We start from the raw sequence: 27670 nt of genomic DNA, 5'->3' as shown, positions 1-27670 counted from the left end.
GGCTCCAGCCTCAGCCATCCTCTCCTGCAGGAGCCACCCAGAGGCCAGTGGTCAGAGCTGCCCCAGGGCTCCCGGGGGCAAGCTACCCAAAGCTGGGAATCTTAAAATGCCTGATTCCGGCAGCTGCTGTTCAACACTGAACAACCATTCGAGGGAAAGTATTTCATCTCCCCAAGCACAGGATGGAAATGCTCATACCGCACAGCTACCGACAACCTGTGCATTTCAGCCAGCCACGGACCCACACCGCAGCTAAAAAACGTCCCTGTTCCTAATAAACCTCCCAGTTTGACTGCCACTAACCAAGCTGGACACAGACTACTACTTGTGTTTTATTCCTCCGGTTTCCTCACTTTCAGTCTTGGTTTATGTTTTGTAATATCAACTTTTTCTCTGTTAACGATTAATTATACGACAGTCTTATTGTTCACCTCTTTTGTATGCCAGGCTGAATTTTGAAATAGTGCAGCCATCTCCATTAATTGTGGGGTTTGGGTGTTTTGGGCACAAACAAGATATTCTCTAGAACTGCATAATTATTGCTTGCATTTTCTATTTATGTTCTTTGTCCTAAGTACTTTGGCTCATATTTCTTTTTTTTTTTTTTGGCTTTGTGACATCACCTCTTCTAAAACAAATGATAACGGGTGAGTGTCACTCAAACACCATCACCAGAAAAAGCATCGCATCACTACACAACCTTTCTGGGAGAAAGAGCTGGGGAGTTACGGAGAGCTGTAAGGGGAAGGGGAACGTCCTGCCCCCCTTTCCCCATCCGCACACGGTCTGGTACCGAGGAAGGGGCTGGGATGGCTCCCGAGAGGTCACTTTGGTGGAGATGTAGCAGCAAACACTGCTGGGAACCTCCCGCAGGAATGCCCAGGGCTGGCACCAGACTGGTACCACTGGTAACACACAACACCAGACCTGACAGCTTTGGCATTCCCTGCGCGATGCTGCTCACGTCTAAAACCGTTGTATGATCAGAGCACCTGAATACTGTCTGGCATGAGCACCAAGCCGACACAACGGTGGTTCGCACCTCCACCTGCTCTCTTTACGTATCTTTTGACGAGGTTGGTTCTGTGCTGTGCTGGGGACAAGGTGGGAACAAACAGCACTGGGCCATCGGGGCTGGAGGGAGGGCACTATCAGGGAGCAAGTGCAACCACCACCTCATGAACGAAACGCTTCTGGGCAGCACGTGAGGAGGTTTTGTGGAAGGAGTGGGGATGCCCAGCGCTGGGGCACTCCCCCAGAGGAGAAGCTGAGGGAATGGGGCTTGCTCAGCCTGGAGAAGAGCTGCTTCCAGCTCCCCATCACCTACCAGGGCCCTTGAGGTAGAGCGAGCCCTGACCTTTCTTTGAGCAGGCAGGCAGACCAACACAGGCATCTAGGAAGAGCTTGCATCGCATTAAATATTGCTGGGCTGCTCAAGGGCCAGAGTGAGCTGCGCTTCAAGAGCCGAGTCCCCTCCACCATCTGCACCTGCCCACAGCCACCTTCCAGCTTTCCAAGGCTAGAGGTGACGGCGGAGCGAGCACACCAGCTCTCTGCTGCCTGCAGAGCTTACTGCAAAATTCGGGAGCTCCAGGTACTGAAGCACTTAGGAAGGCAGGTCTGGATCCCCACACTCGTAACCCCCTTTCCCCTGTGCTGAAGTCATCAGAGCACACACACGCACAACTACAACATTTGCTCCATCTTTAACCATCTTTGACATCCAAGGTCTCCCTGGCCAAACCACAAATCCTCCCTGACGCAGCAGGCTGCACCGCAGGCTCTGGTGCAGGCTGGGAAGTCTTAAAGCAGGAGAGATTTTCTGCAGGGAGCTGCGTGCCAGCAGGGCTCGGCTCTCCCTGTGCCTCTGCCACCAAAACCTTGCCGTGCCTCTCGCGCCGGGGAACGGCGGCACCGGAGACCAGGGTGTGCTCCCCAGGACCACGGCCCCCCTCCTCAGCAGAAATCTGCGCTGAAAGGAGGCGGCTGCGCAGCTCTTGGAGAGGGAACACCAAAGCGGCTGGAAAGGAACCACGGCAGCAGCAGCACCCCCAGGAGCAGGGTCCAGGCTGCAGCGGGAGCCAGCTGTGGGTCCCAGGCACGGCATGGCACACCGCACCGCACCGCGCCACCGAAGGGCAGCAAACAGGAAAGCTGCCCGGGCCTCGGACGCACAGCGGCGTGGCCAGCTGGTTGAAAGGAACTTCAAGGAATAAGTTAAACCAGGCTCGGACAAAAGACTCTGGTTCACAGAGAAACCTTTGCTCAGCCGGACGGACAGAGCGAGTCTCTCGGCTGGCAGCACGTCCTCATTCTGCTGCAGCTCAGGCTGTGGCAGCCTCAGAGCGTCAGGAGGAGGAAGGTGCTAGAACAAGTACACTGTTTGCAGGCAAGCACAAAAAGAACAAAAATTTAAAAATCAGATCAGCTCCAAAGCATTAGTCAGGATAGCAGAAACAAAGACAAAGCGTTGTGGAAGTCCTGAGTGACTGGGTGACAGAACAGCAGATGATCAATGTAAAGTGGCACGCTCAGAAAAAAAAATAATTCTACCTTTACATATACAATAATAAGCTCCAACTTCTTCCATTCAAATGAAATCCCGAGGTTATTCTAAACAAGTCTATGAAAGCATCAGTTCACGGCTCAGCAGCAATCAAAGAGCCGAGCACCAGCAATTACCAGGAAAAGGACGAAGCAGAGAACAGGGAACATCACGACGCTCTCACACCGATCCACGGTTTGAAGGCTGTACACCGCTCGAGCGCCACTCCTCACCCTCCCCGGCGCTTCTGACCCAGATCTCAAAAGCAGATAGAAGGGAAGTGGAAAAGGTACCAAGAAGGGCAGGAGATGATCAAAAGGACGGAACAGCTTCTGTACAAGGAGCCTGAAAAAGAAGATGGCAGAGGGGGAATGAAGTCTTCCATGTCAGGAGAAGAAAGGAGAAGGCCACCAGGGAACAATTTGTTCACTGTTTCTTCCAAAACACAAACTAGGGGACATCAAATCCAATTAATCAGGAGGCAGGTTCAAAACAGAGAGAGATCTCTTCGTATAAAACACGGCTAAGCCGTACAATGCCTTGTCAGGGGATGTGGCGGATGCCGAGGTAACACACACGCAGAAGATGATTAGGCACATTCAAGGACAAAAGCTCCATGCAGGGCTGCGGAAGCACAGAGACGCTGCTTTGAGCTCGGGAAACCCTTGACAGACAAATGGCTCCATGCTGGGAGAACCCACGGCCCACAGCTCGGCTCACCTCCTGGCCCAGGCACAGGCTGGGCGGTGGCGTGGGCCAGGGCAACGGGCTGGAGAGCCCACGGAGCCCCTTCTGCGACGGCACGACGAAAGGACTCGCTCACCTCTCCCCTGCGGGCCTCCGTCCGCAAGGAGAGCTGCTGGCCCTATCTGTGGTTTGGGCTGTCAAATACTCACTGCAGCAACTGAGAACCAGGGCCTTCAAGCTCAGCCAAACTAACTGTTCAGGCTGAAATTTTCCATGCTTGCTCTCTGCATTAGGCTGGTATTTTTAGAAGTTTCAGCAAAAGCAATTCAGACATTTCCAAAAATGAGGTTAGGGAAAAATAAGGTAGCTTTGCCAAAGCTGTACATTTTTCCAGCTTTGACTGAGTTATTTGAAGAGGCAATCGACCTCCATAGTTCAGAGCTGGAACCGAGCGGCTGGCTCGGGGTCAGACTTCGTTCAAGATGACTTCTGCTGTCTGTCAATGTGCATCCAAACCTGGAGGGAAACCACCCCCTTGAGAGCTGCTGTTCAGGCTGCTCCGCTGATGCTGCTGGATGCCAGAGACCCCTTGCTCTTAATTCAAACCAATACAGATGGAACCGACGCACCAGGGAGGCGACCCAGCCCTTGGCTCCCACACGTCAACAGCTCAAGCTGAAGATGCACAGCACCTAAACTCTGGGTTGGGCTACACCAAGGTACAGGCTGCAGCAGAACAGTTTCTGTCTTGATCTGCTACATGGCTTCCTTGCTGACAGCCAAAAGAAAAGAATTTTAAAATACAAAGCAATACAAAGGCACTTTTGACTTTAGCACTTGTCAATTTTTGAATGCTTGATTTATAATTTTACCACCATTGCTTAAGTTTATTTGAATGCAATCAGTTGTGTTACATATGCATTCAGGTTTTTCAGCTGAGATCGAGGAGGACTCCTACTGAATCCTGCGTATCTTGTCACTGACAACAGATTACAAAGGCAGCAGAGATCATCCCTGCGCCATTTAGTTGCACTCACTGCACAGCACAGGTTAGAAAAACCCACTCAATAAATTCAGCATCAAAATCCTCTCTTACACCTGTGCTAGCGTGGACTTTTATCTGCAGAGAAACACCAGGCCTGGATTTGAGACCTCACAAGTATTTGCTGCATCTCTAGCAAAGTTATTCCAGCAGTTAGACACTCTCTGACAAAAACGAGTACTTTAAAGCTGAATCTGTACAGCTTTGGGCTCTGCCCAGCGGGTCCCATTCTGTCTCCAGCTTCTAAATCAACCTGATTGCTTTTAAGCCCCTCACTATACTATTAGCCATTTTCCCCAGGCTTTAAACGATTTTATGGCTCTTTACATAACTATTCACGGTTTTTAAACAACAAAAAAATTATAGACATCAAAACTACACAAAGCACCTGGTGACGGTCTTGTCAAAGCCATGTAAGTGTCAGTCCTCCCTTCCACGTCTGCGAGGTAAGTCCCAAACCGGGTGCAAAGCCCGTGAAGCAGCGTCCCGCAGAGGGTTTCTCCCAAACTAAGACAATGATCGGGATGCTGGACAACTTAAACACGGCCAAACTCCAAGGCACCTTCTACTGGATCTATCACTTCATGTCATGCCTGGGATGAGTCGGAAGTTAGCAAAGTATTTGTTTAATAACTTTCTTACATTGTACGATGCATAAAATACTGTGCCAGCTCTAAAACTGCTGTGGCTCACAGGAAAGCCGGTAAAGGTAGAAATACAAACTAACTGAGGACCTGAGAGTTTACACAGAAGTTACACTTCTTACATTTGTGAGATGTTTCTGCCCAAAAGGCAAAGGAGCAAGTCCCAGGAAGGGACCCTTCTGACCTTCCACCACGACGTGGTCTTCCGAAGTCAGCAAGATGCTCTGGCTTAATTTGCAAGCCCATCAGTAAAGCGCTATCAAGAAAGCACACAGAGCAGTAGACTCTCCGTGATTTAGGTTTCATGAGACTGAACACACCTCCACCCATAGGAGACCACGAGGGCTGGGAAGTTCCATTCCACATCAGCCCAAAGCATTACCTTACAACACGGAAACAGGAGAAATGCCAAGGCCAGGGCACTCGGCAAGGCAAGGCAGCTTTGAGAGAATGGATCTGCTCTGGAGACACTGGTTTCCATGGGGCAGCACTGCAGGGATTTCCTCCGCTGAACCCCACCAGCCTGAGTGCCCCTTCTGCACCAACACCCTGCTTAGGAGGCTAGCATTAAAAAAGTGGGTCCCATCACAGCTCCTCCTCCTCCTCCTCTTCTCAAGCTGAACTCAAAGCCATCTGTGTTTGAGATATCTACATCTAATCTAGTCACCCGCAGCTCCTACAGAGAAAAATAAGTACTTTGAGTGCATAAGTCATCCAACCTACTTCGCACTCCTACTTCAGCCCAAGGCTGACTGCAGAGCAGCCTGAGGGAACTGACTCAGGTGGTGTCACCTCCATCACAGCCACCAAATGCTGAGTTAGACAACTCCCCCAGCTTCTGGATCCCACACCTCCCTTTGATGACAGCCTGCTCAGCTGACATGGCACAAGCAACGCCGGCCCTTGAGGCACCTGAAGATGTTTCTGTCAGGATCCCTGGGGACTAGGCAGGGGTTTCTGGACGACCTTTCTGAAAGCAGGTCTCCATGTTTCTGCGTAAGGGCAGGTTAGCGTCTCCCCTCGCAGTCCAGGCAGACACACTGCACCTCAGAGCAGCAATCATGGGAATGAAGCAAGGGTCTGCGGCTCCAGAGGACCAGAGTGCTCGCCACCTCAGCCTTACATCTTAATCACAAGATCACTCCATTTCCATGGAAACAGCAGAATTAGAGATTTCAGTTTAGAGACAATTACCAACATCAGGTATTTAACTGTTAAACCTATCAGCACTCCCGTCTCTAGCGCCACGAGAAGAGACGGCGCTTCCCCAGACCGCCACCCTGCTGCAGCCCTGCCGAAGGCTGCGCGGTGGCCATGCAGCCGAGCCACTCTCCGGCCCCGCCACCGCGTCCGGCCATGCTCAGGCAGCTCCACCAAGGGTAGGACCATCCCATCAGTATTTACTCTTGCTTCACGTACCAGTCAATTAGGCTTCCAGAGAGCTTACTCTGCATCAGTACGTTCGGAGATGGAAGTTCCCGACCGATGGCGGTTGAATCCGTGCTCACTTGTACATCGGCAACTGATCTTGGACGACTACAGCAATCCTGCCGACCAAGGCTTCCCTGATGCTTCAGCAGTAGGAAAAGACTTTTTGTACTTGTGAGTCACTCAGCGAGTTACTGGATGGCTTCAGGCACTAATATGAGTATCAGCCGGCACAAGAAGAGGCTAATGCCTCCTCTTTCGCCTGACACAGCGACGCACGGCAATTGTTATGGTCAACCTGAAGAAAGAGCGGTGCGGAGTCAAGGTGCTAATTACTATCGCTGGCAGACGGTTACCAGGTCCAACCCTACTGTCGTCACTCCATCTTGCAGCCACAAGCCTCTCTTGAAGGCAAAGCTGAGAAAGACCCAGGCAGCATCACAAGCCTTCTGAAACAAGTATCTTGGCTTTGCAAAACAGCAACATAAGCTATGATACTGGTAGCATCATCAAGGCTGTTGAGCTAGATCAGGGGAGCTACCTGCAGCCAGGAAGCACTTGGGTAACACAGAGGCATCTCCCATGAGAGAGAAGAGCTGCCCCTCTGTCTTCTGCCCTGCCAGGGGTCCACTTTGAGGGGCCACCACCCCAAAATACCCTCTCGGTGCTCTGATGCCTTGGCATCACTGTGGTCATCATGACCACTAGCTAACGGGTCCAGGGAGTCTTGCACAACAAGCCTCCTGGCAATTACACCCAAGTCAAAGGACCAAAATTGCTTGGTCCAGCTCTGATCACATGCCACCACGCAGACAAACAGGCAGACAGCGGGTAACAGATGCTAATAGAGAGTCATTTTCCAGCACATGCTATCTGCTGCCTTGCCAATGCCTGGGAGGCACTGCAACGCTGGCCATGAGCCAAACTCCTGCCACGATTATAACCACGCTCCTTAAGCCCTTCCTGCCGGGTCAGGACAGCAATGTCCCCATCTCTAGGAGAGCAACATCTCACCCAGAAAAATCCTAACCCTGCCCTGAGACAGAAAGCTCAGAACTGGAGGAGGAGGGAAGCCACCTTCATGGCAGAGTCCTTGGGACACGGCAAGCCCGCCCTGCTCCAGCGAGAGCTCACATGGAGCCATCGCCACCCTCGTGCTGCTGACATCAAGACACACAAGTGCAGCTGAAAACTACATCTACAGCTGATCTACCATGAAAGCCAGGTGTGCTTTAGGCCAGCCTCTCCTTCAGCCTCTGGAGACAGCTCCCCGGGGTACAGTTACACATGCCTGCCAGCCCAAGACTACCTGTGAGGGCAAGTACAGGCACGGAAGAGCCCTCTGACTCTGGTCCGTGCCTGCTGCTCCCCACACAGAGCCCTCGAGCATCCTGAACGCTGCAGTCACCTGAGCTCCTCGCGACGTACAGGAGGCCCAGCCTGATTTTCCACAAAGCCACCACACGTGGGACTGGGGCACTGATGGGGAGGAGACATGCTGTCAGGACAGGACCAAATCTACCCCTGGGGCTCCCCCGACACGCACTCTGTCTCCTCTGCACCCCAAGCATTCAGCAGCCAAGCTGTCAGGCCGCTTCTCATATGGCTCCTCGCTCCCTCCTTTCCTCTCCTGGCACTCTGCTCTCCCGCCCGCAGCCTGCCCGCCCCCCAGCCAGGGCTGACCTGACACCCCCTCGGCTGGCAGAGGGGAGCGGGCAGTGGGTGCCTCTGCCTGGCAGTGGCAGTGAGTCAGGCAGCACCACGGCACGTGGGAGTCTGCCAGCTGAGTCACCCAGCGCGGAGACAGGCTGACTCACCCTCGGACACTGTGGACAGACGGATGGACAGACGGATGCTAGCCGGCTGGCCGGCAGACGCTGCCACGGCAGCTCCAGGTGCAGGCTTCCTCCCCGCCGCGCTCTGCCGTTCTGCTGCCAGCGGTTCCCCAAGGGCCCCGGCGCCAGGCAGAGCATCAACCTGGCAGCGGTGCGGGCAGGACGTTTCCTGGGCCGCCAGCGGTGCCGTGCCTGTGCCCAGACACACACCAGTGTCCCTGCTGCAGTCCCCATCGCCTGCCCCCGCTGCCAGGAACGAAGCCGTGGGTGGGACGAGCTCTCAGCCTGCCCACCGCGGCCACCTGCCCACCGGCTCCCAGGGCACGCCGCCGCGGCCACCCACCTGCACCCCCCACACCTCCTCGCTGCCCACCCACTCCTTGGCCTCCGACACCCCCTGCCCCAGGCATGGGGCATCCCAATGCCAGGCTGCACCGGGAGCACGTCCTGTCCATGGCACCTTCCCCAGGCCAGGTGGCTGGCAATGCCGGGGCACTGGGATGTGCCCCGCGGGACTGGGGGACCAAGGGGACCTCACCTGCCCGGTCCCTCCGACCCCTGCTGCCCTCTTTGGGTGCACAGCACCTACTTCAGCAATAAAGTAACCCAAAATCTCATTAAATGTGCATTTATTTTAGTGTGCCACCTAAATCCAGCACCCACCGCTGCGGTTTGGGACCGGCAGAATTAGCTCAAGGAGAAGAGGGGACACAGGGCTGGTGCCAGCGCTGCCGAGGAGGCCAGTGGACCCAGCCCTGCCGGCAGCAAGGCAGCCCCCGGCACCCAGACAGCCCGAGATAATGGGGAGAGCAGCAGCACAACCCACCGCTTGAGAAGGAAAGCGGGCACCAGGGCACAGTGGTGACATGGCCCCAGCCAAACCACGGGGAGGAGGAAAGGGGACAGCGATGACCCCTGCCTACACCCCATCACCGGTTGTGGGACCAGGACTGTGGGCACAAGAGCAGCTTCTTCCCGTTGAACCCAGAGAACAGAAGGCCACAGCAGACACCACCGGCTTTCTAAAGGCTGCAGGGCACTGCCCAGGATCGAGGGGCCATCGCAAACGGAGCCCACCGCCCGTGGTTCCAGCTCCAGCACAGCTCACGGCTGCTAACTCTGAGCCTGCAAGTTATGCACGCAGCACAGCACAGGCACTGTATTGGGACAAGCGGCCCGGCAGCCCTCACACTGGTGGCACCAGAGGGGCAGACTGAAATACTCGTGAGGAGTAAACACAAACGCATAATTTCAAAACCATAGCAAAAAAATAATTTTAAAAGTCGTTAAACCAATATACTTCTAAATTAAAAGGCACAAACAACTTCAATGTAACGGTCTTAGAAAGAGCGAGTTCCCAGAAAGGATCACTTTCCTGCTCTATGTAATAAATACCGAAATAATGGAGATCTTCAGGAATGACTGAAACAGAAGTTACCTCGCTACCCAGAGCACACAGACTCCCCTGAGTAGCCAGCAGCTATCTGGCTTGACATCAATCCCCTGCAAAGCAAGGGGAAGGATTAAATGGAACCGATTTTTTTTTTAAACAGAAATTCAAGTTATAGATCTGATTTCATTCTTCCAGGCGCTTAAAGGGTCACTGATAAAGACAATCCTGTCTATATTTTCAGGAAGATGTGACCTATTACCATACGATATTCCTATTACAAACTAACACTTTGTAAAGTGATTAACGATAAAGGCATTGGCTAAATGACTGGTCTCAGAAAACAGCCAGACTTCACGCTAACAGGCAAGAGGACAGCTAGTGACGCTCGGGAGCCATCCTGGTGATGAGGGGAAGCTCATCAACTGGGAAGATGCTCTTGCTACACCCATCCGCAAGACACGCAAGGTGGCAAACGCCAGAACGCTGGGACAGCCAGCTCCACCCACCCCGGCCCCCCCAAGGACCACGGAGCACATCATTTCGGAGGCCACTTCCAAAGGCATGAGGAACAAGTGGGTAACCAGGAACTGTCGGTATGGCTTTACCACGGCAGAACATCCACGATCCCCCCGACTGCCTCACGAAGCGGCTGGGCTGAGGGAAGGCAGGCTGGACAGCCAGAGTAAGGACGGGCAGAACCTGCCTGCACCACCAGGCTGGCGGCGGCAATCGATGGCTCGATAACCAGCTGTCAGCCATCAACGAGCAGAGTAGCCTGTGGGTCGATACCGGGCCGATATCATGCCGTACCTTCATCGATCACCCATGTAATGACAGAGCGCACCCCCAGCAAATGACCTAACCCAGGAGGGGGCAGGGCGATACGCGGAACAACAGAGCTCTAATGCACAAGTGCCACAACAAACTGGACTGAGTGATGGGAAACCTCGTGAAACTCAGTATGGAGACATGTAGATGTCTGTGTTGGGGGTAGAAAGGCGCCCGTGCGGCGATGCCAGCTGGGAAGCTGCTGGCTGAGAGCAGCCTGCCAGAGGAGAGCCTGACATCAAGGCACACACCAGGCTGAGTACGAGCCAACAGCACGTGCTCACAGTGAGGAGGGCAGACTGCATCCCAGGTCACGTCAGGAGAAGCATGGTCAGCAGATTGAGGGAGTCTATCATGTCTCTCCACCCAACACTGGTGAGGCTGCACCAGTTTGGGGCTCCCCAGTTCAAGAGGGATGTCGAAAAACCGGTGAGGGCCCAAGAGATAGCAACCAAGCAGTGAGGGGCTTGATCTACACGGTAACACCGAGGAGATGGGCTTCCTCAGTCTGGCAAAGAGGAGGCAAAGGGGCAATCCAGCAGTGGCCTTCAGCTATGTGAAAGGTGTCGTCAGATCCTTCTCAGCAACAGCAGACAGGGCAACAAGTGACAAGAGCCACGTGTCACAGCTCTGGACCACAGAAACTGGAGTGTTAGAAAAAACTTCACTAAGGGACCAGCACCTACAGAGACATGGTACAATTTCCAGCCTGAAGAGTTTTCTAGACTCAGCCAGAGAAAGCCACAGCCAATCCAATCTGGTGACAGTGAGAGCCTGACTTTGAGTAGGCTGGACTGGAGATTCCCAGAGATCCAAACAACAGTTTTCTGACAGTATGAACAAAACAGTACCAGACCCGATGCCATTCAATGCTTTCTCTATACGATGCCATAATGCAAATTAAAGTAAGATCACAGTTGCAAAAACATCTGGTTGATGCCATAACTTGGAGAATCAAGGGCTACCGCACGACTGAGAGATCTGAATCGCTTTGCAAGCTGAGCCCCTTCAGCAAAAGCACCGTTCTGTACTGCCCGGTGCAAGGTGTTTCGACCAAGGGTTACCAGCCATCCCCGTAAGATGGGGGCTCAAACCCTGGGAAAGGTTCAAAGGTCTGAGCAGATGAGCAGTTCGTCATTAGTGCTCAGTGCAATGCTGAAGCAAAAGAGCTAAATGATTCTCAGATACTTAAAAAGAACAGTCAACAGAGAAAGGAGATGGATATACAGTAAACATGACCATGGTTGAGTCAAATAACAGCATGTCGCCTATAGTCTGATTTTTTTAACTTTAAGAACACTGGGTAATGAAGCGCCATAAAAATTCTTTGAAGGCCACAATAAATGAACTCGCCAAGAGACACTTAACAAGCATTATGCAATTAACTTTCCAAAAAGAACATCAAGAGACAATTGATCATAAAGTAAAAGTAAACTTTTCAGGGAATAATGTTCAGGTAACAAAGTTTTATTTATGTCCAATCTAAAGAAAGAAGTAAAAAATGGAATTTAAACCAGATGAATGCAAATTAGAAATCAAACGCTATTAGTAGCTAGAGGAATTAACAACTGGAACAACTGATGGAAAGGAACAGTTGGATTGGGCACTGTCACAACATGCTGCCCAGGGAGGGTGTGGAACCCCCATCCCTGGAGGATTTCAAGACCTTTTCAGCTGGACAAAGCCCTTCACAACTGCTTGGACGGCAATGCTGGCCTTGCGTTGCGACATTGCACTAGAGACCTTCCAAGGTCCCTTCCAACAGGGACCGTTCTACTGCTCTCCACCTCCCGATGCTTTTCAGTCTGACCTACACATTTGTCTGGGAAATGCCTCAGCCAAACAATTTATTAAGCTAAATACTGGGGCAATAATGCAAGTTTTATTAGTTCACAACACATGGCAAAATAATTGAACAGACACTCCAATATCAAATTCTGTGTTTAAAAAACAAAACCCACAAAACCCGGCTGAGCTCAACATACCTTTAGGCAGTTTCTCCTTGCAAGAGGAATACACTTTAGTCTCGCCCCTCTCAGCCCTCGCCTCTCACCATCACAATTCCCTCATTCCCTTCCATCAGAAGCCACTGAACGTCTCATCACAGCCACGTTGTGCAATCCTCTGTCCAATAACCCACTTTCAAGCCCAGGCTCCTGAGCAGAAGGGGTTGGGCAGATTCTTGAACACCCATGTCTTACTTGCACCAGGCCACGTGCCTTTTTGTCCTATTTTATCTTAGACTCTCTCCAACTTACAGTCTACCAAAGCATCCTTCACCAAATCCTCTGAAGAGAGCTGTTGGGAAGAGGCAGAGCAGAAAAAAGACTATCCACAAGTTCTTAGGATGTATCGGAGGATGGAGAGCAAGCTACAAAGAAGATGCTCCACCTAGACAGACATTACTCAACTCCACAGGCAAGATCTTGCTGGAGGCAAACCCACAAGGAGAAAAAAAGAGAAAAAAAAAAAAAAAAAAAAAGATTACAGAGAGCTGGCAGGTCCTCAAAACAATGGTGCTAATGGCACAAACAGAAACTGTCCCGGTGCAAAGGAATAACAAGTGTGGTAGGAGACCAACGTGGCTAACTCACACGAGCTCCTTGTTGGCCGCAGGCACAGGAAGGCATGCCTGTGGAAAGAGGAAATTAGGTCAGATCAATAAGGATAAATCCGAAAGAGTGGCATCAGCACCTCAGACTGAGCTCAAAACAACTACACAAAGAGTAAGAGGCACTAACACCAAACAGCAAAGACAAGAAACAAGTCTCATGTACGTCAGTGATCAGCGTAACAGCGTGAAAAAGATTGGTCTGTCACTCAGTGGACAGGAAAAGCAATTGAGAAATGACACTGAGGACAAGGGGGTTCGGGCCTTTTTGCATAAGTCTACACTATAAACAGCAAAGAGGCGTCTAGCACGAAAAGCAGTGCCCAAAGAATATACCAAAGCTTTCAATAAGAAAATCCAGCATCAGATTTTGATTAACTTGACCCTGGAATGCTTAATTGTCTGAAGCAACCTCGGAAGAGCTCAGTCCCTGAGAGCTCTCAGCTGATGAAAGGCAACTGCACTGAAAAAGGCAAGAGTAGCGCCTGCCTTGAAAAAAGAACAAATAGAGAAGTCCAGGACTCGCAGATCACTCTGACCCAAAACATTAAAAAAAGCAACAACAGCAACAACCTGTAAGTCCCTGGAAGCCAAGGCAAGAATCAGCACGTCTGGTCTGATAGGAACAAACGGTGTCTAACCACCACCAGTTCCTTCTGCAGTGGGGTAACAGACCTTCAGCACAGCAGAGAAGCAAATCTTAAGGTCATGCATTAAGTAGTGTTTCTGACTCGCATGGTATTTTCAAAATTAATCTAAGGGAGGATAAACCTGCTATAGGCTCAGGACAATACTGATCTGCTAACTATTCTGAGCATATTTATCAAAGATAATCAAACAAACTGAAATGAGTATCAACTTGGATTGGGCAAGGTTTCTCCTAGGTTCAGCTCTGTTAACCAACCAGACGACAGAAGAAAGTATGCTTATTAAAATTGCAGGTGGCACGAAACTAAGAGTGGCTGCAAGGATTAAAATCCTAAATGGCTTAGTCAAATTGGAGAAATTGTCTAAAAAGGATTAAATCCCAAAGGGGCATACATAGACCCGTGTCAGGGTCTATGCTTACGCAACATTAATCATTCGCCCAAGAACAGGACAGAGCCGTATCATAGTCAGCAACTCTTCAGAAGAGGATCTGAGGGGGGTCAAAGTGGATCACAAACCAACAGGAGTCAGCAAGACCTTACTTCTGAGAAAAGGCAACCACCGTGTTGAATTGTATGAGCAGAGACAAGCCTGCAGAAGAAGTCCTGCTTCGTGCTTTTTCCAGCACTGGCTGAGTGCTGCATCCAGCTTTGGGCACCACTTTTCAAGGGGGACATGATCAAGGAGAAAGAGTCCAGAGGAGCATGAAGATGAACAGAGGACCAGAAAATGTCACGGACGAAGACCTGAAGTTATTAAGCCTAAAGAAGAGGATTCTGCTACAGTTTTCAAGTATGGAAAGAGGTTGCTGCAAAAAGGAAGGGAACGATCTGTTCCCTTTGTCCTTGTTAAGTGGCCGAAATTGGAAGCAAAAAAGATTCAAGTTAAACTTTCCAAGAAAAAGGACAGTTAAACACTGGAAAAATATTTCACAGAACCCTAGAATGGTTTGGGTTGGAAGGGACCTTCAAAGATCACCCAGTCCAGCCCCCCTGCCTTGGGCAGGGATACCTTCCACCAGAGCAGGTCACTCCAAGCCCCGTCCAACCTAGCCTTGGGCACTGCCAGGGCACACCCTCATCTTAAAAAGTCTTCCCCATGTCCAACCTAAACCTACCATCTTTCAGTTTGGAAACATCGCCCCTTGTCCTGTCACTACAAGGCCTGGTAAAGTCTGTCCCCACCTTCCCTGCAGCCCCCTTTCAGCACTGGAAGGCCGCTATAAGGTCTCCCCGGCGCCTTCTCTTCTCCAGGCTGAACAACTCCAACTCTCTCAGCCTGTCCTCATAGGGGAGGTGCTCCAGCCCTCTGATAATTTTCATTACCTTCCTCTGGACCTGCTGTAACAGGTCTGGGTCTTTCTTGTACTGTGGGCCGCAGAGCTGGATCCATGTGGGGTCTCAAGAGAGCAGAGCAGAGAGGAAGAATCCCCTCCCTTGACCCACTGGCCACACTGCTGTTGATGCAGCCTGGGATACAACTGGCCTTCTGGGCTGCAACCCCACATTGCTGACTCTCATCTGATTTTTCATCTACCAATATCCCCAAGTCCTTCTCCGCAGGGCTGCTCTCCATCGGTTCATCCCCCGGTCCGTACTGGTACTGGCAATTGCCCTGACCCAAGTGCAGGCCTTGTTGAACTTCATGAGGTTCACACGGGCCCACTCCTCCAGCCTGTCAGGGTCTCACTGGATGGGATCCCTTCCCTCTAGCCTGTCAACTGCACCACTTGGCTTGATGTCATCTGCAAACATGCCGAGGGTGCACTCAATCTCACTGTCTATGTCTTTAAGTAAAGATATTGACCAGTACTGGTCCCAATATGGACCCCTGAGGAGGGATACCACTTGATACTGATCTCCATTTAGACATCAAGCCATTGACTTTAACTCTTTGGATGCGGCCATCCAGCTAATTCCTTACCCACCTAACAGTCCATCCACCAAATCCATCTCTCTCCAATCTCTCTCCAGTCTCCTGGGACGGCTTCAGAGGTACTGCCACTGACAGTCTTTTAGAAGCCGGTTAGACACACGTTTCTCAGAAAGGACAGACATCTCGACCCTAGGCAGGAAGATGGGTAAATGACCTCCCACTGCCCTTTCCCATCTCACTAGGGGACTGCACAAGGTTGTTCCTGCCTCCCATGCAGATTCGGGGCTCTTCTGGACCCTGCCAGCTACTCCTTCAGGAGCCTAACTGGCCATGGGCCCAACAATTCTCTTACTCTCTTGGTTCTCCCACTAGTTCTCTACAGCCTCACAAAGATCATCATCACCCTCCACCTTCAGTTTTGCTGGTTTTCAGGTCTCGCATGGCTCTGTCCATAGCACCTCCTCTTCTTCCTGCATGCTTCTTCTAGCTAGCCTTACGTTTTAATTTAAGACCATCTCTCAGCAATATGTTGATGATTCATAGTTCTGCCTTTCTATTCCTGGACCGTCTCCTGTCCAAAATGAAGTCTCAGCTTATTTTCCCCTCCAGCATTTCAAGTGTGCACCCACAAGCCCAAGCTCAACATGATTAAAGAGAGCTGTCACTAATCCCAGCTTTGTCTCCTCTTCCCCCAAGCCCTTGCTGCTCGATGCCTGGGGACATCACTTAGATCCTGTCTGTGAGTTAAGAACACAATTCAGACAGGGAACAGAGTTCATGGACCCAACTTTCCTCTCCATATCCTGGTTGTCCCTAAACCCCTACAGAGCTACACAAGTTACAGTCCCCAAAATACAGCATTTATCACCTGGCCACACAGCTGAAGAATCCAGGTTTGCACTCTACATCCATCACTATTGCACCCTTCAAACCAAAATTGTCTATAATGCATAAAATTGTGCCTCATCCATATTCAGTCAGAATGCTGCTGTTAAAATTATTTTCCCAACCTCTGTTTCTTAAGCAGGCCAACTCTGCCTTTGACTCCCCCCTCCGGGTCCTCCTCTTCTGTCACGTCAACTGCAAGCTGCTTGTCTTCACCCTCCCAAACTACTCACACATTAGCAACTATCCTTCCTTCACTGCTAAAGAGCTGACTCTTCTCCCTCCCAAACTATGACAGCCATCTCGACTTCCCAGCTGCTAGATTTCAAGCAAACACCTCTCTATTTTCTCCCATTTGTACTTCATGTTTGAGAAGAGCTCTCTGTAAACAACCTGAAATCCGCTTTATTATCCTCTTTCAAATCGCTCCTTAAAGCTCTCCCGTGCCTCTGTACTCACCAGAAACATCAAAACCAACACAGGCTGGATGACTGCCACGTTAAGTCCATGTCCACAACGCCCGTGCTGTCCCTCTGTCTCTGTGCGCTCCCCACTTGCTCATCGGCACCTGCCCCTCATTTCTACATAAACCACCAGACCTCCGAGCCTGGGCTCTCCTTGTCCTGTGTTTCACAGCATCTCCTTCAGGAGGAACCTGATCGGATAAGGCTCCAAGTGCGACTGTAATGAAAAAAACAGTAACAGCAGACGCAGACTCACACCTAACGGTTCCCAAACAGAAGTGCCATAGTGCTTTCAACCCTGCAGCACCCATCGCCCGCCAGGGCAGCACCAGCCTGGGCCAGCCGCCCGCCGGCCAGCAGCACAGCTTCGTTCATGGATTTGCGCTCCATTTATCTCCATTCATCCATCGGGAGACTGGGGAAGGGACACGCACTAGCTAGAGGCTGATCTGAAGGTCAAAATCCTTTTCATTAAGCACAGGAGTCACTGCTGGGTTAAACACAGAAAGCTGTCCAAAAAACAACAGCAGGAGGCAAGTGAGCAACAAACATGCTACGGGGAGCAAGTGCCAGGGGCCGACAGCCCACGTCATCTCTTGCAGCAAGCTGAGACACGAGACAACAAACCCGAAGGCAGTGGCTCCCACCCTGCAGGACTACAGCATCAGCACGACAAGAGCGAGATTTCGGACAGAGCAACCAGCTAGCTGTAACCGAGGCGCAGTGCCCTCGATGACTGAGTGGATTTCATCACCACACAGATCACATGGGAAGAACAAGATCTCACTCATAACCCCGGGCAAGAACTTCCAGAGTGACTCACGCAAGCCGGAGGTTCCAGGGCCAAGATGCAGCCCCACGGCAGCGAGCCACTGAGGACAGCTGCAAACGTCCCTTTCCCTCCGTGCGGCACGAGCTGGGTCGCTCTGCTCTGTCTAGATATCTATTTTCTTGGGATTTGTAGGAATTCAGGAACACCAGGGGACTGCCAGATTTGGCTGAAACTAGACAGCAGGTCTGAAAGTTACTGGGGCAGGAGAGGCAAGCAGACACAGAAGAACACGTCTTAACCATACAAACCTCCTTTCAGTAGGGAAGCAAGCTAAAATTATCTTGATTTTCAGCCTTCCTGCCTCAGAAGACTCCTTGCTCTCAGTACAACACTTTATAAAATCCACCTGGACAGGCACACCCCAGCTTCAGTGCTGCTAGTGATGCTCAGAGCATTGCAGGAGAGGGCAGAAGGAAATCAGACCTCGTTGCTTTTTTCATACGGGGCACTGTAGGCAGAAATAAAACGGCAGTGGCTTGTTCATCCCGTGCAGCTGCTGTACGGGAGGCTCTGACTCGCAGAACGTCCTGGAGGAGGATTTTAAAAAAAATTGGACACCAAAGTAGGAAGGTGGGATCACGAAGAGAAAAGGATTCCTCCTGCCCAGCACGGGATGCAGTAGGAGCATGACGGTATCACCGAGGTGCTTGCCAAGGTTAAAAGCTCTGATCGCAGGCACGTTGCTGGGGCAGCTCTTGCATCCCCCGATTTCTAGTAGTTTGGCTTTTGTATCAGCCCTTCAGCCCACTGCTGGTTCTTGGGAACGCACGGCCTTGCCCACGCAGCTCTCCCATTCACCAGCTGAGAGTGTGGCTGGGGTCTTAGCTCAAGGGCTGCCACCCCACTGCTCAGGGGCATCAGGAACACCCAGTCTCCCCCAGGGTCTACTTCTGATGAGAAGAGGTGGTGGGACCCATTTCATGTCAGCCAGCCCACCTGGAAACACAGTTTAAGGTCCAGATCAGACATAATTTAAACCTAGTTTGGCCACCCAAATTAGCCAAAAGTCCTATCACCAGCTTTTAACAGCCAGCATGGATGCACAAATGCCTTTAATGCTCATCTTGGTGAAACTCCAGAGGAGGCAAGAGCCTGCTGCTGCCCAAGACTCGAAGGCCTCTGCACAGAAAGTGGACGTGCTCCGTCAGGAGCTCTAGGAAACCTCCTGAAAGCAGATGGCAAAATCAACTATTCACAGACCAATTGCCAAAAGCACTCGAATTTCTCCTACTGGGTCCTCACTGGGCAAAGCCCTGGCCACCCCAGCCCAAGCACAGAAGCCAAGTGCAGGCAGCAGTCCCGGCCACAAACCCAGGTCTTGCCCTGCACCGAACGCAGGGCAGCTCCCAGGGACAGGCTCACCACAGCCATCCCTAGTCCAACAGAGGCCCGGGCAGCTGCTGGTCAGCAGGACGTGGCTGCCTGGAGCACCGGTCAGGCACAGAACTGTCCCTAAACAAGCAAAAGACTGTGCAACCAAACTGAAACTCCCTGCTGGGAGAATTCATGAGAGCTGTGAGTTTATGTTGGGTCAAGGAAGACTGAACGAGCCAAGGGAAGAGAGCCACCAAGGATAAGTAACACACAAAAACCACACCAAGCTCGGGAAGACCTGCCGACGTCCGGCAAAACAGTAGGAGAAAGCATCCCTGAACAGGCACTGGTTCCCACGCTCCTCTTTGTGCTGCTGTCACGGTCAGGCTATTCAGCAAACAGACCTTTGCCATAAGCTGTCTCACACAAGCTCAGAACCAGCACACCACCGGTCCATTTTGCCTCCCCCCACCCCTGACCATGCATTACCCCCTCCTCGCCGGTGCCCACACTTGCATTCAGGCTGGTTGCACCTTGAGCCCGGTGAGCAACTGGAAACTGATTCAGCCAAACCCCAGAGCAAAGCTCGGTTTCTGCCAGAGCAGGTCCCTGATCCAGCACACACGCAGCAACCAGTGCTGGCAAAGGGGAGAGCAGGCAAGGAGCTGCCAGGTGGGAAGGGTTGGTTGTCCCTTCTAGCAGCAACCCCGCTTGTGCTGGATTGAGCCAATTGTGAAACCACAGCCATCTCCAATGCCCGCGTTGAGGCCGCATCCAAATCCCGTTCCTTCCCTGCGGCATAACTCCACGACCCCATCTTTTCTTCTTTAGCCACAATGTCAGAGCTCTGGCCCCCGCAGCAACAGAAACCTCCTCCTCCCTCACCCTGGCACCTGCAACTTCATCCTACTCAGTCTTCAGCTATCAAGATCACCCTCCAGTCTTCCCGCACCAGCTTCATCATCTCTCCCAAATCCTGTCAATCACAGCATCAAGCAATTTCTTTTTCTGAGTTTATGACTCTTCCACAAGACCTTGTTCTGAAGTTGTAAGCTCTGAGGCAAGAACTGCATCTGGCAAAGGTGGCTCCGGATGACTGGGGCTGCAATACTAAACTTCATCAAAATCGTGGATGTATTTGTCCAAGCGTGCTACAGGCCTCCTCCAGCCGCGTCCGCGCTCTGCCCATCAGTCCTGCGGGGCCGAGGTCTCCCCTTGCACCAGGACCTGCTCTGGGATTCTCCCCACACAGACCCTTCTGCTCGTGCCACTCACGCCAGGCACCGTCTCTCGGAGATGCTGGGCAGGGTCAGCCCTGCCGACCCCTCTGCCAGGCAAGGGCACACGCCGCGTTAGAGGACCCAGGGCTTTTCCTGGCTAGCGCACAAGGTGGCTCGAGAAGCATTTCCAAGCACCCCCAGGAGTCTCTCTTTGCCCTGAGACCCCAGCACCCCCCATCCGAACAAAACAGAGCGTGTGACTAGAACATTTGCCCAGTCTCTCATTTTCTGTTCTTTTAATCACCTTTGCACTCAATTTCCAGCAACGCTCAAGACTCCGGTGACAGAGGAGTCCTACCCCGACCTCACAAGCAGAGGGGACAGTGTAGCAGAAGACACACAGCCACCTGGGATGCCCGGCTCCAGCCCCAGGAGCAGAGATGCACTGACGGCTCTGAAGTCTGCTGCTTTGGAGGAGACGGAGATCAGCTCTTCCCACCGCACCCCACCACCATTCCCTGTGGTTTCCAAGCCTTCAGGAACTTCCAGGCACACATAAACAGGGCAATTCTGCAGAGGTCATGGAATTAGCAGGAAAAAGCCAGCTAAGCAGAACGCTCTCCTTCCCAAAGGGTGTAATTTACTTGAGGCTGATTCAGCTGAGCAAGGACATGCCAGTGAACCCTGTGCACAGCCTGGCAGCACGGGGCTCCCCCAGAACCATAGGGAGGCAGGACGCTCGGAGGACTCCAGCGAGCTTTGTTCTTATCTTCCTCACGAAGATACGGCATCAACGGCAACTCCCGCCTCAGATTCTGCTTTGTGCATCAGAGCATCAGCAAAGAGCTTCAAAAGACAGCGGGAAGGGACGCAGAACAGAGCTGTAAAACTTCAGCTGGAACTGAACAAAATCACAATGTTCAGCCAGTTTAACTCATCAGAAAGAGAGACAGCAAAGTGACCTCATTAACTGGTACAAGCAGCTTTAAACACAAAAATACCCAGTATCAAAGGACTACTTACTCAGAGGGAAACGCAAAAAAAAATATCCAGAATGTTGGAGACGCCTATTGAAAAAATGACACTAATTATTAACAGTGAGATGGCTAATAATGGAGAAAAACTCCTAAGGTAGCAAGGCCCTAGACTGTAACTGTATCTCAAAGACATGCCTTAACCAGATGCCTTATGTTTAGCTGATCAGAAAAGGGCTAAAATCCTGGGGCGAAAGCGTTCATACCAAGCGACCCCACAGTCCATTCTGCTCTTAAACCCAGCAGAACCGCTGGACCCGGAGCCATGCAAAGCCAACACCCAAAGGTAACTCCTGCCCAGCAAAAGCCAGACGCAGAGCCGCAGTTAACTGCCAGTCGACAGATCACTCTTCCAGAGCTTTTTTCATCCTGTGCCTCTGCCAGAGAAGCAACAGCTGAAAAATGTAGAGGAAAGCTTTTCCAAACTAATCCGTCTGCTTAAAATGCAGAGAGGAACCAAAACGAGTTTAGAAGCATGTTGGAGGGGGACAATAAAGGGAAAAACACACACTCCAGGTAACACCCTGACTGCCCTCACTCCCACAGAGGTTCTTGCTCCCGCTACCTGGCCACCAAGTCCTCTCGCCACAGCTGACAGCCTTCTCCAAGCTCTTCCTGAGAGCTGAGCCTTTAGGTGGGCTGCAAGACACGTGCACGACAGCTAACATCAGGAAAAAATGCCTATCGTTTGACAAAAGCTCTGTGAGGAATCTCACCTACTTCTCATCTATCTTCCACCTCCTCCCCTGGCCTTCGTCACTCTACGCACACAGAAGACCTCTGTGTAACGATCTTCTCAGCCCCGCACGTGATCCTCCTTCACATCTCCACCTTCCTGGCTCGCTCTCTCCTGCCTGGCAGGGGATCCATGCTGGCTCCTGCTGCCCCACGCAGCTCGCAGTCCCCGTCCTGCGCATCCCTCCGGCAGCTCTCTGCACTGGCGGTGTCGCTCTCCCTGCCTAGAACCTGCGTTTTGGTCACTTCTGAAAATTCACTTCTATGAAAGAAATTAAGCGCTGTTTAATTACTGTTCTAATTACAAATTCTATTAATATAATTCTGTCTACGGTCTGTTCCAGAGCTACATAGTTAGAGGTCACATTTATTACAAGCAGGGGTTGTTCCAATCTCAGAACCAAAGCTGTGTATCATTTTGCTTTATGCATATATAAAATCTTTTACAGAGCTCGGCAGCTTGCAGCAGTCTCTGAAATTTGGCAAAGAAACAAGCCTGGGATGAGGGAAATGCTTTTTGCTAGCCCCCTGAAAATCTGTCCAAATTTGGCGGTTAGAAACTACTGAAAATCACCAGGTCCTGCCTGTGATTCAGCTGACGCCGGCGACCAGCCAAACCCACCGCCCTCCCCAGTCCCGGGTGCCCAACAGCCCTCTCTCCTGCCACAGCCTCCAAACACAGCTCCAGCTACATGGAGGAGACCAAAATAGAGCCCATTCCCCACTCCTTCTGCAGTGACACCGAGCACCGTTCGGGCCCAGGAGCGGCTGACCAGCGAGCAGCTGCAGGCTCCGTCCGCACCCAGTGCCTGCCCCCTCACTGACTCCAAACTCTTCTCGTTCCTCCTCGGGAAGATGCTGCTTCCCCCCAGCCCAACAGGGCTACCAGGGCTCTGGCTACAGCAGCCTACCCAACGCCCACCTCGCCTCCCTCCTGGGCGATGCCGCCGGCAGCACGAGCCACAAACCCACAAGATTTCTGTGCAAACACCCTCTGCTAACGCCCGCCCCTCCTACCCACCAGCACCGCTCTGAAGGGGAAAACCTGCACAGGAGCGATGGCAACCCTGGCTCTGGCTGGGGAGCGGACAGCTGGGCACACACTGCCACCGCAGAAAGGAACCGGCCTCCGCCTTTTTCCCTTTCAGAAACGAAGGAATTGCCTGCAGAAAAGGAATCTGGTAGGAGGGCACAAGCAAGTCTTGCAAGATCCAGCACTCAGTGTTAGGAAGTTGACTTTTGGATTTCACTGGCAACTTCCATAATGAATTTGAGGACCAGAAGCAGACGTTACGGTCACAGAACCTGATCTTCAGATCAAGAACAGAAACAAACCAGCAAACACTCCCTTCCAGCAATTTCTGTGTCAAGCCCAAAACACACAGTTTAGGAGGATATTCCCCTCTAGGCGCAAGCAGCTCAAGAAACAGTAACACCTCCAGCAAAACTCTCCCAGCCGTTAATGACCCCCACCGCTAATTCAGTCCCTCGCATACACTCGGTAACGTATTGCACGTAACTGCGTAACCACAGCGCACTCTTCACCAGGATCACAACTTAACCCGGTGCCCAGCAGGTAAGCGGGGAATGCAGCCAAAATAAGGAAACCTGTGGGATTCCTGCTCCGCCAAATCTGCAGCTGCAAAGAAAGGAGGGAGGAGGCGGGGAAGGACCAGAAGAGACAGGACAGGTCTGTGGTTGGAGCAGGCAAAGCCCCCGAGGACACCTGTGTCACGCTGAGCAAGCTGCGCCATGGCCGCCTGCTCGTGTGCTGGTCCCTCTTCACGCCTCTCTTCAGGTTAAGCGAGACAGCTCCTGTCCCGCTTCGGGAAGCCCTGACCGTCCACAGCTGCGTGTGAAAGATTTTTGTTTTCACACCTTCCTTCAAGCAGCAGGAGAAAACACGCACCACGAGGGAAGTTGCTAAGAGACGCACCCAAACGCCAACGTGCTCACCACCAGCTCACACACACCGACGCGGCGCGGGTGGGCTGGCGAGGACAGGCGGTGGCTGGGGAGGGACCCACGCACCCAGCACCCGGGGGTGGCTCTACACCCCGCAGGGTGCGAGGCACAGGGACACAGGGAGACGGGGAGCATTGGCCACCCATGCTCTGCCTGCAGAGGTGGCCTCGTGAGCAGCTCCAGAGTAACACTGCGGCGTTGCACAGCAGTATTGCAGCTGGTAGCTTCTCTGCCCCACAGCGCGGGCACCACAAGCAGGATCAGACCACATCATCACAGTTACTGGTCCCTCGGGTCTCCCGCTGCAGCCGGCATTAGAGGCACAAACAAGGAAGAGCTGCAGGAATCCCACGGGAACAGACGCGAGATGGTCTCCCTCCACCAGCACCATCCTGACCCCCTCAGCTGGAGACCGGCCAGAGCGCCGACACGCAGGGCTACAGCACTGCCATGACCTGTGCCAGCCCCACGCGCTCCCACCGATCTCCAGTACAGACCCCTTCCCTCTTCACCTCATTAAACTCCATTAATTCAACGGCTTTCTGTGGCAGGAGACCCCACAGAGTAGTCACAGCAGTGGAAGAAAGCCCCCTCCTCTTACTGCTTTTACATTTGCCCCGTTCTGATCCCACCGAGCGTCCTTTGTCCTTGCACCGCGAGGCAGATGAAACAACTTCCTGAATTTGCATTCCCTCGACCGCGCAATCGTTTAGACTTTTGTTACAGTCCCTCTTAGTTTTCTTCTTTCCAAGGAAACCATCCCAAAGACTGAAGCGGGATGCAGGCACCTTGAGAAGAGCTCCAGGGAAGCTGTCTGGCCCCGACTGCCACCCCCGTGCAGCGTCCTCTGCCCGCACCCACGACAGCCGTGCCACCTGCAGCAACACTTCTGGCGTGAGTTAGCGGGAGCAGACCCGAGCACGCTGCCAAAATCGAGCGGAATCGACAAAAACCGCGGCAGGGAAACAGCAACGCTCCACGAGCCGTCGAACCGAACCCAGATTCCTCACGCAGCCCGAATGGCACCCGCGGCCCCGCCGCTTCCCTTGCTGCGGCGCGAAGCCCGGCTGCCAAAACCTGAAGGTTCGGGGCCACCAAAGCCAACCAGAGGGACCTTTCGGTGGAGCTGCTGCGAGCCGCCCCCAGCCCCAGCGCAGAGCTGCGAATCCTTCCCCGCTCGCCCGTCCGTCCCTCCCCGGCTCTCCCGCAGCCTTCCCGCCGCAGTTCCTCAGGCCCAGGCTGCAGCTCTCCGCATTTTTGGTTTTCCCAGGCTCCAGCACAGCGTCCCCCACCGGATGCCGGCCCCGGACGGACGGACGGACCTCTCGCACCCCGGCCCGGCGCCCCAGGCCGCAGCTCCCCGGCGGGAAGGACGAAGACGAGCGTCCTCCGGCCCCGCGCCGGTTGCCGGGCCGCGACCCCCGGCGCTGCAGGCCGCGCCGCCAGGCCGGGACCGCCAGGCAGGGGGCGGCTGCGAAGCGTCTCCCCCCGCTCCCTCCCCGCCCGCCCGGCGCCTGCAGCCCCCGGGACGGAGCCCCGCCGGGCCCCGGGCCCCCCGCTCCGTCGCGCCCCGCAGGCCCCGGCCCGCCTCGGCGCAGGCCGCGGCCCAGCCCCGCCGCGCCTCCGGCCACCCCCTGCGGGCCGGCCGCTTCCCGCCGCTGCGGGGCCCGCCGGGCAGCGCGGCCGGTCCCGGCCCGGCGGAGCAGGCAGGGCTCCAGCCGGGCCCCGCGGGCAAGGCCGCCGCCCCCGGCGGGCTCCAGGAGCAGGTGCAGCGGCCGGCGGGGACAAAGGGCAGCAGCGACGGCCCCGGCCCGGCCCGGTTCGGTTCGGTTCGCTTCGGTGGGATTCGACGCGGCCGGCGGCGACGCGGCCCCGCTTGGCCCGGCCTGGAGCCGCGCGGCCCGGCGCGGTTCGGCCCGGCCCGGCCCGGTTCGGTTCGGCTGGCCCCGGCCCGACGCGCCCCGCTCACCCTCGATGGAGATGACGTGCTCGCGGATCTGGCTCTGCAGCGCCAGGTCCTCCACGCGCTCGATGAGGTCGTAGATGGCGTAGATGTTGGGGTGCACCGACTCGAACCGCCCGATCTCCGCCCGGATCGCCGCCGAGTTGGAGAGCCCGAACTGCGGCGGCGGCGGCCCGCCGGGCTGCGGACCCGAGGGGCCGGGCACCGGCACCGGCACCGGCCCGCCCGGCGCCGCCAGGCTCTGCTGCTGCGGGCTCTGCCCGGGCCCGCCCTGGAAGTTCATGGCGGCGGCGGCGGAGCCGGCGGTCAGCGGCGCGGGGCCGCCGGCAGCCGCTGCATGGCCGCGCTCTGCGGGCTCCGCCGCTCTGCGGGATCTGCCGCCCCCGCCCGCCGCCCGCGCCGCGCACCGGCAGCGCGCCCCGCGTCACGCACCGCCCCCGCCCCGCCCGCGCGCGCGTCACGGCGCCGCGAGCGGGACCGGCCCCGGGGCGGGGCGGGGGGGGGGGGGGGGGGGGCGCAGTGCCGCCGGCGGGGGGCGGGGCGGGGGGGGCCGGACCGGCCCCGCGTGTCCCCCGCCCCCTGCTCTGCCCGCCGGGCACCGGGGCTGGACCGGCCGCGCCCAGGGGGCCGAGGGGGGCCGGGGCTCACGGACCAGCCCGGCCCGGGGACCCCCCGTGCGACGCCCCGCCGCCGCCGCCCCCCCTGCCTCCCGGCCGTGCCTCGGGGGGGTTTCGTCGTGCTGCGGTCGTGAGCGGAGCGGTGGGACACGGCTGGTCCCGAGGGGTCCCTGGGCCGCCACCCAGCGGTGAGGTCCCCTCGCCGGCCGCCCCCGCCCACAGGGCCCCGCTCGCACGCCCGGTGCGGGCCCCTTCGGGGAAGGCCTCGTGGTGGCGGCACCGCCCGGGGGATGGCCGCAGGGGGATGCTCGGGGGTCGTGGGGCAGTCGGTGGGTCCGTCCAACCGAGCCGTAGGCGGCCGCGCCGGTCGGTGTCTCCGCAGTCGCGTCCCTTGGCTGCCAGCCCCATCGCCCCTGTGGGGCAGCGGCCGACAAAGCCCACCCCAGCTGGGCCCACCCCTACAAACAGCCTGCGGGGGTGGCCCCCAGAACAGAAGGGCTCCGGCGGGGCACCGAGCTCGCTGCCCGGCCCATCGGCGGGAAGGAGAGAGCATCTCCCGAACACTGAGAGAGACAAGGCCATAAACCCCGGCAGATCAAACCAGAAACTGTAATTAGGGAGACGAAGAAAGAACTGAAAAATGGCCAGCTGAGAGAAACAAGATCCCAACGGATTTCTCCATCGGTCCCACTAGCACCAAAGCCCCGTGCTGGCGGTGATGCCCCAGTGCCCAGCGGGCTCGAGCGGCGGCTGCAGAGCCAGGCCTGGGCCGTGCTGGGGGCAGCTGGGGGCTGGCTCCCACCCACCACCCTCGGTGGGGAGGAGGAGGAGGAAGAGCCATCTCTGGAGGGTTTCTAACCAGAAATGCCTCCCCGGGCTCAGGACTCCTGCAGGATGCGGCGGCGGGTGCTGGGGGTGTGGGGGTGGAGAAGCACAGCCCTGCCCTCTTTGTCTCCCGCGCTTGGCCTGCACCCCTCGAGAGCGCGGTCCCTGCAGCCTGCACGTGAGAAGGGGGTTGGTTATTAGACAAAAACTTTTACGAGGGTTTTGTTGAAAGCTTTTAGAAGAGCCACGTCTGTTGCAGCGCCCGGACCAGCCTCACCCG

The 27670-nt window shown here is 54.6% G+C and overlaps 1 protein-coding gene across 2 annotated transcripts in view; it reads right to left on the bottom strand.

The window, feature by feature from the left end:
• The window catches only part of AGAP3 (ArfGAP with GTPase domain, ankyrin repeat and PH domain 3), a 139785-nt gene extending 113554 nt beyond the window's left edge, over positions 1-26231 (bottom strand). For both annotated transcript variants that reach the window (XM_086467232.1, XM_086467233.1), the window contains exon 1: positions 25955-26231. In XM_086467232.1, coding sequence (XP_086323358.1) covers positions 25955-26231 — 277 coding nt within the window. The remainder of the gene's footprint in view (positions 1-25954) is intronic.
• Positions 26232-27670: the final 1439 nt, after the last annotated feature.

The sequence above is a fragment of the Leptosomus discolor genome, chromosome 6 (genome assembly GCF_034619465.1).
Source record: "Leptosomus discolor isolate bLepDis1 chromosome 6, bLepDis1.hap2, whole genome shotgun sequence".
Taxonomy (NCBI): Eukaryota; Metazoa; Chordata; class Aves; order Leptosomiformes; family Leptosomidae; genus Leptosomus; species Leptosomus discolor.
The sequence above is the reverse complement of the archived record's forward strand: the minus strand, read 5'-3'. Positions and strand labels throughout refer to the sequence as shown.